Source organism: Pelobates fuscus, chromosome 5 (genome assembly GCF_036172605.1).
Source record: "Pelobates fuscus isolate aPelFus1 chromosome 5, aPelFus1.pri, whole genome shotgun sequence".
Classification (NCBI taxonomy): Eukaryota; Metazoa; Chordata; class Amphibia; order Anura; family Pelobatidae; genus Pelobates; species Pelobates fuscus.
The window spans coordinates 154599407-154612256 of NC_086321.1; the positions used below are offsets into that span (position 1 = coordinate 154599407).

At 43.4% G+C, this 12850-nt stretch overlaps 1 protein-coding gene across 1 annotated transcript; it reads right to left on the bottom strand.

Annotated features, from left to right (window-relative positions):
* Positions 1–11: 11 nt before the first annotated feature.
* On the bottom strand, positions 12–10027 carry DRG1 (developmentally regulated GTP binding protein 1). The gene is made up of 9 exons (XM_063454560.1): positions 9856–10027; positions 8917–9040; positions 8401–8576; positions 6393–6462; positions 5749–5918; positions 794–924; positions 547–714; positions 336–458; positions 12–210 (listed from the first exon to the last, which is right to left on the bottom strand). Exons 1-9 carry the CDS (start codon positions 9895–9897, stop codon positions 111–113), a joined length of 1104 nt encoding a protein of 367 aa, XP_063310630.1. The 5' UTR covers positions 9898–10027; the 3' UTR covers positions 12–110.
* Between the last annotated feature and the right edge of the window lie 2823 nt (positions 10028–12850).

Sequence of the window (12850 nt, forward strand, 5' to 3'; positions counted from 1 at the left end):
AAAGGAAACTATTGAGCAAGCATGAAATGCGGACTTTAAAGAATGAAATATTTACAGAGCTTGCACAGGACTATCCAAGAAATTTAAGGTCTGGAGCATACGCAAAGGAATTATTTCTTCACAATCTGTATGACGTCTTCATCTTCCATGACATGATCTTTGCCAACTTTTTGAGGATTGTGTTTTACGGATGATCCCCAAACCAATGCACTGATAGGAGAGAAGAATTATCAATCATTATCAAATCTAGGTCTTTCTAGTTCAAGTTAACTCAGATTAGAAAAAGAAAAAAAAAAACACACTAAAACCCATTAATCAGCCAAGTCAACACTTACTACTTGAATTCTTTGATAAGGTTCTTGTGGATCTTTGTGCAGAAATCTTCTACGGCGGTGTGGGAATCGGGCAGTACAACAGGAGACGTGTAATCAGGGAGCTGTCCCTTGGGTTTGGTGTAACTGCAAAGTAAGTGTAAAAATATGTTGATGGTTCTCTTAAAACATTTATTTTTCTAGATTATTCCATATTCTTATGACAGTCACTCACATTCGAACCAGCCGTAAGTAATCCCACATCTTCTCTAGGAGATCATCAAAATTCCAGCGGTGGTGAGCAGAGATGGGAACACAGTGTGGTACTTTGTAGATCACATCCAGCTCTTCCAGAGAGATTTGATCAATCTTATTCAATACATAGATACAAGGAATATAAACCCTGCAAGAGATATGATGTTTAGAGTTCTAGCTCTGTGAATCTAAAGAACTGAGCAGTCTTGCTATAATCACACTCAGACCTGTTGCCTTCCACTACATCAATAAGGTCATCAGCAGTAGCATCGCTCCTCAGAGTAACATCAGCATTGTGGATCTTATATTCTGCCAGAATGCTCTTCACGGTTTCATTATCCAACTCTGACTGAGCGCACTAGAAGAAATTAAAGCAACATCTCAAAAACAAATAATTCACTGGTTTGTGGTCAATAGGTATGTGCCTACAGTGCACTCTTCCTTAATTATTTATATAGAGCCACCAAAATTCTGTAGCGCTGTACAATGGGTGGATTAAATGATTGTTCTGGCATAGTACCCCATTCAAATAGTTTTTAGACTGATCGATCAGTTTAAGAATGTATCGAAACTGGTTCTTTGGTGGACACTTTAGTTCATTTAGGGAGAGTACAACAAAAATACAAATCTAGTGGTCAGACTCAGCAATATGGAATGTAGATCTGGATACACTGCAAAATTCTTGATATGCAGGTCCCTCTCACACACCTTAGCATATCTTTACAACATACTATCAGTTATTCACTAAAGTGGGAATTGTTGGGAGTTCAAAATAAACTTTAAATGTTGGACCAGAATAGCTGAAAAATTCTCCTAATCACCAATGCTTTCAGTTCGGCTATTTTGGTCTACAATTTAAAATTCACTATGAATTTCCAATAATTTACACTTTAGTGAATAACCCTATTTATATTTGGTGTGGGATGAGCATTTAAACCAACGTTATGTTTCCACATGGATTCTCTCCCCATATAATGACAAAGTGATATTAAGAAAAGAAAAACCTATATAGAACACATTGTGAAACTACACAGTCACAATCATATTTGATATATGCATTTATTTTTTTTACTCTCTACCCTCTGTTCCCCAGAACTTGCTATGAATATCTGTAATAACATAATTCTGATACAAAGACAAACCTGGGGTTTTTTTCTCTCCGTTTCTTGCACTTGATATGAGAATTATTCTGTACTTCCACACACAGTTTTAAATGTCCCTTTATGTTTTATACAGATATACACTGCTCAAAAAAATAAAGGGAACACTTAAACAACACAATGTAACTTCCAAGTCAATCACACTTCTGTGAAATCACACTGTCCACTTAGGAAGCAACACTGAGTGATAATCAATTTCACATGCTGTTGTGAAAATGGGATAGACAACAGGGGGAAATTATAGGCAATTAGCAAGACACCCCCAATAAAGGAGTGGTTCTGCAGGTGGTGACCACAGACCACTTCTCAGTTCCTATGCTTCCTGGCTGATGTTTTGGTCACTTCTGAATGCTGGTGGTGCTTTCACTCTAGTGGTAGCATGAGACGGAGTCTACAACCCACACAAGTGGCTCAGGTAGTGCAGCTCATCCAGGATGGCACATCAATGCGAGCTGTGTCAAGAAGGTTTGCTGTGTCTGTCAGCGTAGTGTCCAGAGCATGGAGGCGCTACCAGGAGACAGGTCAGGACATCAGGAGACGTGGAGGAGGCCATAGGAGGGCAACAACCCAGCAGCAGGACCGCTACCTCCGCCTTTGTGCCAGGAGGAGCACTGCCAGAGCCCTGCAAAATGACCTCCAGCAGGTCACAAACGTGCATGTGTCTGCTCAAACGGTCATAAACAGACTCCATGAGGGTGGTATGAGGGCCCGACGTCCACAGGTGGGGGTTGTGCTTACAGCTCAACACAGAGCAGGACGTTTGGCATTTGCCAGAGAACACTAAGATTGGCAAATTCGCCACTGGCGCCCTGTGCTCTTCACACTGAGCACATGTGACAGACGTGACAGAGTCTGGAGACGCCGTGGAGAACGTTCTGCTGCCTGCAACATCCTCCAGCATGACCGGTTTGGCAGTGGATCAGTAATGGTGTGGGGTGGCATTTCTTTGGGGGGGTGCACAGCCCTCCCTGCGCTCGCCAGAGGTAGCCTGACTGCCACTAGGTACCGAGATGAGATCCTCAGACCCCTTGTGAGACCATATGCTGGTGCGGTTGGCCCTGGGTTCCTCCTAATGCAAGACAATGCTAGACCTCATGTGGCTGTAGTGTGTCAGCAGTTCCTGCAAGACAAAGGCTATGATGCTATGAACTGGCCCGCCAGTTCCCCAGACCTGAATCCAATTGAGCACATCTGGGACATAATGTCTCGCTCAATCCACCAACGTCACGTTGCACCACAGACTGTCCAGGAGTTGGCAGATGCTTTAGTCCAGGTCTAGGAGGAGATCCCTCAGGAGACCATCCGCCACCTCATCAGGAGCATGCACAGGCATTGTAGGGAGGTCATACAGGCACGTGGAGGCCACACACACAACTGAGCCACATTTTGACTTGTTTTAAGGACATTACATCAAAGTTGGATCAGCCTGTGGTGTGTTTTTCCACTTTAATTTTGAGTGTGACTCCAAATCCAGACCTGCATGGGTTGAAAAGTTTGATTTCCATTTTTTTATTTTTGTGTGATTTTGTCAGCACATTCAACTATGTAAAGAACAAAAGTATTTCAGAAGAATATTTAATTCATTCAGATCTAGGATGTTATTTTTGTGTTCCCTTTATTTTTTTGAGCAGTGTATTAATTAAAGTTAAACGTAGGGCACCATAATCACTTCATCTCAATTAAGCAGTTATAGTGCTTGGAGGTTCTGGACACCTTCTTGCCTTAAGGGGATAACAGCTTAAATAGTTTAACCAAAGTGCTCGTCCTCCTATATTTGATCATATAATGTAGCTAAATCCCCATTGTTTGCCTAGGTGAGGTGTTTTAAATAAAACTATTACAATCTGTGAGATATGAAATTATTGTTTAGTGAATAAGCGAGTGCGCTGGACTGTGTATTTTGTACGTTAGTCCTCCTGTCTCCCACTAAGGCCTTGGCTTAAGCAAAGAGGAAGCCTTGCTCTGGGTGCCAAGTATAGCAGGTGAGGCTCTTAGCCTATCACTGGCCTCCCATTGAAAGCTATGCATTAGAAATGTACGTACATATGTATGTACAGGCCCGGACTGGCCATCGGGCACACCGGGAAAATGTCCGGTGGGCAGCGGTGGCCATGGGCAGAGGCCGGCAGGGGAGGTCCCAGGATCTCCCCTGCCGGTCTATGCAGGGCCGGCACTATGTGCGCGCCGGCCCCGCTGTGTGCCATGAAGGGCCGGTGGGGAGATCAAAGATCTCCCTCACCGGCCCATTTAAATAGACCTGCGGCTGGGGAGGGAGGGAGAGGACTCGGCGGAGCTCTATCTTGCAGCTCCGCCGGGTTCCTCTCACGAGATCCGGAGCGTTGCCATGGCAACGACCAGATCTCACGAGAGTGAACTCCATCCCCACAGGCTAGAGTTCACTCACCGCTGGGCCACCAGGGATGGTGTGCGACTGCGAGTGCCGGTCCCCCCCCCACTCTCTCCTTGGTACCACCATGCCGGTCCCCCCTCCCAGGCTAAAGGTAAGAAGGGAGGGGGGGGACATAATGCCTGTTAGTTGTGTTTTTTTGTTTTTTTTTACCCCCCCAACACACAAACCCTTTTAACATTCTCACACACACCACTCTCACACCCGTCACACACAGCACACATCACACACGGCACCCTCACACACATCACCCCTCAAACACAGCATCCATCTCACACACACATACTGCACCCTTCACATACACCGTACACCCCTCACAGACACCCACTGCACCCCTCACACATACCCACAGAACCCCAACACACTGCACCAAACACACAATACTTCCAAACATATTTATATTATATATATATATATATATATATATATATATATATATATAACACACACACACACACACACACACACAGCACCCCTAAACACATTACATTCCAGACACACACTAGATCCCTTACCCAACTCTGGATCATTTACACACACTAGATCCCTATATACACTCTGATTCCATTATATACACACACTCACGAAATCCCCTACACATTCTGGGTCCTTCAAACACACACTAGACTCCTGTGTATATGTGTGTATATATATGTGTATATATATATATATATATACACACACACACACACACACTACATTCCTAACATACATACTCTGGATCCCTTATACATACACTAGATTAATTGTAAACAAACACATGCTACACCCCTAAACACACACACTCTCTACAACCCCTACAAACACTACATCACATATATATATATATATATATATATATATATATATATACACACACACACACACTATAGCCTGTATGCACACACTTACTACATCCCCTATACACACATTCTCTACAGCCCCTAGCCACATATGCATTACATTACACCACAAACACAACACAACTAAATCCGACCTTATTACACAATACCACACCACAATCAGCTCACTCTACACACACACAATACCACAAGCAGGCTCCAAACACATGCACAATACTCTTTCCTGGCCCTTTTGTCTCCTGGTATCCATTTATAGAGACACCAGAGACAAGTTGCAAGGAAACACAGTGCAAGCATGTTATTAAACTTGCTTGCACTGTGCAGAACAAATACAGGGCATTTTTTCTCATGCTAGAGCTCTGCCCTGGAAGAGCATTGACCCAACGCTCACTTTGAGACGGGGCGTGTTTGTCATTGGTGATGACGAAACACACCCTCTCTGCCCCGCCCCCTTCTTAGTGGGCCGCTGTGCTCAAAAAAATGCCCAGGCCGAATTTTTCTCCCAGTCCGGCCCTGTGTATGTACGTACTAATTCTAATACATTTTTCTCAGCCCCAGGCTTGGCAATAGACAGTTCTAAGTTATATTCTTAAGATTGTTTTTTAAAAAAAATCTGTCAACTATGGGAAATTATATATCAATTTCTATTGAATATAAAAAAAAATAATAATCACTACTACCATGCATACTATACCCAGCTCCTTCAACCCATTGTACATCACCTAATCTCGTCTTCAATTCCAGCCCAGACACATTTTACCAATAAGACTTACAGTGGCTGTAAGATTTATTCCACCTTTGTCCTTCTTCTTGAATCCTATGTTTGGCGGTTTCTTATTAAGCCTGATCCCAAATCCCTCCAGTTCATTCTCAATGATCTTCTTGTGTCCTAATGGCTTCAGCACATCAAGTACAATGAGGATCAGGTTGCATGTCCGAGCCACTGAAAGCGCAAGGAGAGACATTTTATAGGAACACTCCAAATACCATAATTATTACATCCAGCTGTAGTGGTTATGGTTCAAGCAGGGTCCTGATGCCCTCTTACAGTATGTAGTCAATGGAATGACAATTTAACCAGGGTCTACTGACCACAGGGAAGTATCCACTGGCTTGAAGCAATCAGCCAACGCTCTCGTCAATGAGCCAGCACTGAACAGCAGGTCTTATCTCAATGAAGCAAACCGAAGCTCCCGGCAGAGGCTTCCATCTTCAAGGGAGGTGGCGGCAGGCACCCTGCAGACCCCAAGTAAGTCGTCAAACCGTTCTTAAATGGTTTGACTCTTTACTTTGGTAGAGTGCCAGGACACTCTTTGCACCATAAACACTACAGCAGTATGTTAAGTTCCTTCAATACAATTTCAAAGTAATCACATAAAACAGTCAAAGAAAGATTCAAAAATAAAAGAAACTGTACCTGCAATGACTTGTCGACCCCTGCCCTTCCCATCCTTTGCTCCCTCAATGATTCCAGGCAAGTCCAAAAGCTGCAAAATGCAACATTTCTTTTTAATTGGTGCAGAAGAAACAAGCTTTCCTAAATGTTACAGAATCCCCACAATTTTGGACCTGATACAACTAGTTCTTGGTTGGGCTGAATTTTTTATTTATCTTTTTATGTAGTTTTATGTCAACCCAATTGAGTGAATAAAACCTTTAGATAAATTCAAAGCTTACAATGGTACTAAAATAAGATACATTTTCCTGTACCATGCCAGAGACTTTAAGTGTATTTTAAGTAGAAATATATTCAGGCGACTCCATTGGGTTATACAGACACTAATTTACAATGTAATTTTTAATTTACTTGCATATATGTGGTATAAATAATAAAATTAAATTTAAAAAAAAAAAGTTTTTTGTTCTTTTCTTTTACATAGTGAAAATATATGGTAGCCATTTACTTTGAGAAACTAACAAAATTTCAGTATATGCAACACTTTCCTTCTTGTTCTAAAACACTGCAGTATATACACAACTGGCACTTTAAGATAACCCAGAGAAAGCCTTCACGTGTGTGATTCCATATTTAGAAACTGGCACACTCATTTTTAAAATTTAAAAAAAAAAAAAGTGGTTAGTCTATGTTATGGCTATGCTTTAAATTATCAAGATGGTTAAATATTTTATTTGATTGTAGATTGGAAAATAAGTTTTTGTTTACATCAATCTGTAGGTGTCTGGTGTTAGAACTATTATACTGAGTGTAACCCTTCATTTAAAAATATTGTAATGTTAAACAATTGCTAATTTGCAGCATTGATACAGTAATTCCTTTTTGGTCCTTTAGAAGGTTTGGCCTATGTGGCTGTATTATTTAGATAACTGTTGTTTTGTGTAATATGCACTTAGTCATAAAACTATTCTTTTGTACGGGTATCTGTCAATAATTTAATTTGTAGCATGTAAGCTCACTGAGCAGGGCCCTCAACCGAAACTTCCACTTGTCTGGTTACAATGACGTGTCTGTTAAAGGACCACTATAGTGCCAGGAAAACATACTCGTTTTCCTGGCACTATAGTGCCCTGAGGGTGCCCCCACCCTCAGGGACCCCCTACCGCCGGGTGCTAGGATGAGGAAAGGGTTAAAACTTACCTTTATTCCAGCGCCGGGCGGGGAACTCTCCTCCTCCTCTCCGCCTCCGATCCTCCCTTTCGGCTGAATGCGCATGCGCGGCAGGAGCTGCGCGCGCTTTCAGCCGGTCTCATAGGAAAGCATTTACAATGCTTTCCAATGGACGCTTACGTGCTCTCACTGTGATTTTCACAGTGAGAATCACGCAAGCGCCTCTAGCGGCTGTCAGTGAGACAGCCGCTAGAGGATTTGGAGGCTGGATTAACCCTCAGTATAAACATAGCAGTTTCTCTGAAACTGCTATGTTTATAAAAAAAAAAAAAGGGTTAATCCTAGAGCGAACTGGCACCCAGACCACCTCATTAAGCTGAAGTGGTCTGGGTGCCTAGAGTGGTCCTTTAATCCACTCATCGTACAGCGCTATGGAAGTTGCTGGCGCTATATAAATACAATTATAATAATATCCATCACCGAAACCAGGGTATTTGGGTAAGGTCAAGAACGCATTTATTGTGTAAGGCTATTTTATCATAAACATTTTCCTGTAAATTACAGTGGTAATTGTGTTATATAGAAAAAATAATAATAAAGTTCTGACAGATCCTGCAAATGTCTTTTAAAATAAGATTTTTTTTTTTTTTTAAAGAAGAGTCTTGTTTTGCATTACATTAAAATGCAGGTTGCTGCAGTTTGTATTTCTTGCATCCATTTACACACATTTTGCTCTTGACCTGTAGCTACACATTGTGGCAGTAGACTCCTGTGGTGTTGTGGATACTTATCAAATACATAATCATCTAACACTTTAATCCCCTTTCCAAAATTAAATAAAAACAAAAGGTCTGAGCACCTGAATTTTGGCTCCTTTGTATCGTACGACTCCAGGCACTGTGGTCAGAGTTGTGAATTCATAGGCTGCCACTTCAGAGTAAACGCCAGCCAAGTTACTCAACAGTGTAGATTTTCCCACAGAAGGGAATCCCACAAATCCAATTCGAGCATCTCCAGTCTTTGCAACATCGAAACCTGGTGAGAGTACAAACTGTATGAAACCATAATGCTCACACCCAAGGGATTCCAGAACCCAAAATTCCTGGTAGCTGAATCTTCTGTATACAACATGACAGCATTTTTCTTGACCCACCAAACTGCATTCAGAGGAATTAGGTCTATCATCCAGCAGCACTAAAGTTTCGGACCATTGAGGGAGACTGATAAAATGCGGGAAAGCAGACTGTTACCATGTGTGACTTGTAAACAATTTTTTTTTAAGCACATTCGACTACTAATAAAAACGTAGAATGAATACTTTCATGTTCAGAGCACGCCATATGGCCCAGTCAGCAAAGTACCAGGGTACACATACCTTCTCCTGGACCACCTCCTCCACCTCCTTTCGGTGTGATCAGCTCCCTCCTCAGCTTGGCCACGCGAGCTTTCAGCAGACCCAAGTGATGTGCTGTGGCTTTATTCTTCTGAGTCCGGGCCATCTGCAAAGCACAGTTAAAGACTGTTACCTACTGTCCACCACCATAGCCAACATTAGCCACACGTCCACCACCCTGGGCCATATATCCACCACCATGGCCACCCTGGGCCATGTTTCCACCACCCTGGCCACCCTGGGCCATGTATCCACCACCCTGGCCACCCTGGGCCATGTATCCACCACCCTGGCCACCCTGGGCCATGTATCCACCACCCTGGGCCATGTATCCACCACCTTGGCCACCCTGGGCCATGTATCCACCACCTTGGCCACCCTGGGCCATGTATCCACCACCTTGGCCACCCTGGGCCATGTATCCACCACCTTGGCCACCCTGGGCCATGTATCCACCACCCTGGCCCATGTATCCACCACCCTGGCCACCCTGGCCCATGTATCCACCACCCTGGCCACCCTGGGCCATGTATCCACCACCCTGGCCACCCTGGGCCATGTATCCACCACCCTGGCCACCCTGGGCCATGTATCCACTACCCTGGCCACCCTGGGCCATGTATCCACTACCCTGGCCACCATGGGCCATGTATCCACCACCCTGGGCCATGTATCCACCACCCTGGGCCATGTATCCACCACCCTGGCCACCCTGGGCCATGTATCCACCACCCTGGGCCATGTATCCACCACCCTGGGCCATATATCCACCACCTTGGGCCATATATCCCTCACCCTGGCCACCCTGGGCCATATATCCTGATGCCCAATGTGCTGCTGGCCCTCTCTGAAACCCACACGTGTTCGAGCTAAGTGACTGAGTAAGTGCAATCTGCAGGAACACCGAAAGTTATCCCTCACCTCGGCCTCGATCTCGGCGATCTTCGCCAAAGTCCCGCTCATGGTGACGGCAACGCAACTCCCTGTAACACCAGAAACCGGCCGGTGACCTGGCACGGGGCTCAGCTGGAACACCAACTCACTGCGCAGGCGCAGAGCCGGGCACCGAAACACCGGAAATGACGTCAGGGGCCAGGTCTCGTTAGCGGAAGTGACCTTCTTTCCATGTGTTTAGTCCTGCTCTATGGTACACGCTGGGTTCAGAAAGTCAGAGGGTTTGGGCCAGTGCCCAAACAGTGTAATTATGTTTTAAGGGTAACATGTACATACCAGGTACCCCAAGTGTCTAGCTTGGTTTATTGAAATACAGTTCTGGTATTACCTCCATTTGTGCAGCGCTGTGGAATATGTTTGTGCTATATAAATACAGGTACCTAGCATGTGTCACCTAGGACACCTCTAATGATGGGTGAGGATAACCTGCCGGCCACTGTGTGTTATGACCAAGTCAGGATCCACAGTGAGGGAAATCCATCCAAGCAGGTAAAGCGTAGAGTGAGCTACATCATGGCCACCATGCTGGAGGTTAGCGGTCAAAAACTGGCCGCCAGGTAAACAAAATGAGCATGTCACCTTTAGGAGTCTTTGCAAAATGTGCAAAGGGAGGCGACGCCAGAACACCAAGAGGGTCCAACAAAATTTTATTGTGTTTCAGCTACACACCTCTAATTACTGCTGATCCAGACTCGCTCGTTCACTGGTTTATTTACAAGATTGGTGTCTCTGATTTGATATATTAACAATCAGGCTTTCTGTCAATCCCCAGGGAACACCTCCAATGGATACTGAGGCCCACTTTAAATTTCAAATGCATGCATTTGATCGATAACCTTCATTGTGACAGATACGATGGTGGTCATGCTCATTGCGTAATCCGCTAGGATGGACTTATCTCAGATTTACTGATGCAATTTTGTCATGGCTTTATGACATATTGCATGCTTTGTCATGACACTACTAAGGGAGGAAAAGGCTCACTGGCGAGGCCAGCAGGGTTTTCCTTTTAATTCGTATTTATAAAGTTAGCTGTCACTCTCTACATTGTGGACAGTATTTTTTTCAAAGGCACTTAACCTACTTTGCTTTATGTTGGATTTTGTTTTATTAAACAGCTGAAGTTACCATTTCATATGTTGCCAGGTGAACCAGTCATGCAAGCACCATGCATTCCCCAGCTTTCTTCATGGCAAACCTGAACTACTTATCATGTTTTACCATCCTAGCAGTCCTGACATGGGAAAGGTTGAGGACTTTTGTGGCTAGAGTTCCTGACTTTTAATTGTGTAGCTGAGTGGATAGCTTGGATAGTGGTGCTGTGGAGGTAACTGGACTCCCTCAGGGTGACTCTGGTGTAATGGCAGAGAGACAGGGTGCTATTGGGTTGCAGGTTTAGGTTACCTGATTGCTGTTAAGGCTCTCTATTCTGCTGGATTAGCCTTTTATGAGACTAGGTTAAATCCAGTGAGTTCCACTTTATTCTGTATTCCTGGTGGTTACGACCTGACTTCCAGGTGGTGGTTCTGAAAGTGTCCTCAAGGTGGCCCCTCTGAAGAAATAGTTGAACATTCTCTCTCTCTCTCTCTCTCTCTCTCTATAGCAAACAATGAGACGTAGACCTTATGTTGGGACATTATCTTCACCTTTTTTATGTGCCTCTTAATTCTATCGAGAACAGTGAACTGGAGTTTCTCTGCTGGGTTGAGACCATGGACACACATGGAAGCTCCTTTTTACATCTTTTTTCTATTAAATATTATCTTCCTATTTTTCCTTTTTTCTATACCAGCTCACAACTGCACCTGGTTGTGCAGGACCTAGATTATTGACTGAGAGTGACCAGATGATGCTCACAGCCAGTAAGCTAGCTGTGCACTGTAGATTCAGATTCTCTGTTGGCTGTAGTAGAGGCAGAGATCAGTGCCCAATTAACCCCTTGTAAGAAGTCAAACCTTTCTAAAACAATTTTGCTATAGTGTTGAGTGTTCCTTTAATATTCCACTGATCAATCATAATAAGTCTCAGCAAAAATTATGGTATTCTTTTATGTAGAACTTGTTACACTGGAATGGTCTTTCCTCCTGTACTGTTTTTACATAAAACCCTATTTATTATTATTATTATTATTTTATTATTTATATAGCGCCAACAAATTCCGTAGCGCTGTACAATGGGTGGACTAACAGACACATAATTGAGATCAGACCACTGGACGTACAGGAACAGAGGGGGTTGAGGGCCCTGCTCAATGAGCTTACATGCTAGAGGGAGTGGGGTATAGTGACACAAAAAACGGGTTAAATTACTACATAGTATGCAAAGACCCTGAAAGTGACAGCTTCTTAAAATATATTTTTCAGCATGTTACCATCAGCATGTGTCTTTTATTTCCTTGTCACTGAAATTATTGCTGTATGGTTATTGTTGGATACAAGTTTCATTTTCTGAGGTTCTCTGTTACAATTTAGGGATTTAGTTACTAAACTGGAATTTTTTTTTATTTGTGGAAAACTCTACATTTTAACTTGCACTTTACATTTTTGTTTTAAATAAAACCAACTAAAATGGTCCACACAGTGGACCCATAGGAAAGCATTGTATCTAGTGCTTTACTATGAGCTTCTGCGTCACGGGTCCAGGTTTTACTCGGTACCTCTAAAGGCTGTCAGGAAGCCACTATAGGGACACTATAAGAACCAAAATAGCTTTAGCTTACCTGAGTGTTTTTTTCTGTATAGGTCATGTCCTGCAGTATCACTGCTCAACACTCTGCCATTTAAGTTTTAAATCACTTTGTTAATGCAGCCCTAACCACACATCTCTACAGTCTCTCTACACATTTCCTGGAAAGAGATCTAATCCTCCTGTATGTATGATTAATTTCAATTAACGGAGCAGGAGATAAAAACTTCTAAAGTATGCACAATGTGCTGTCACATCTGATTGGAAATGTAACACG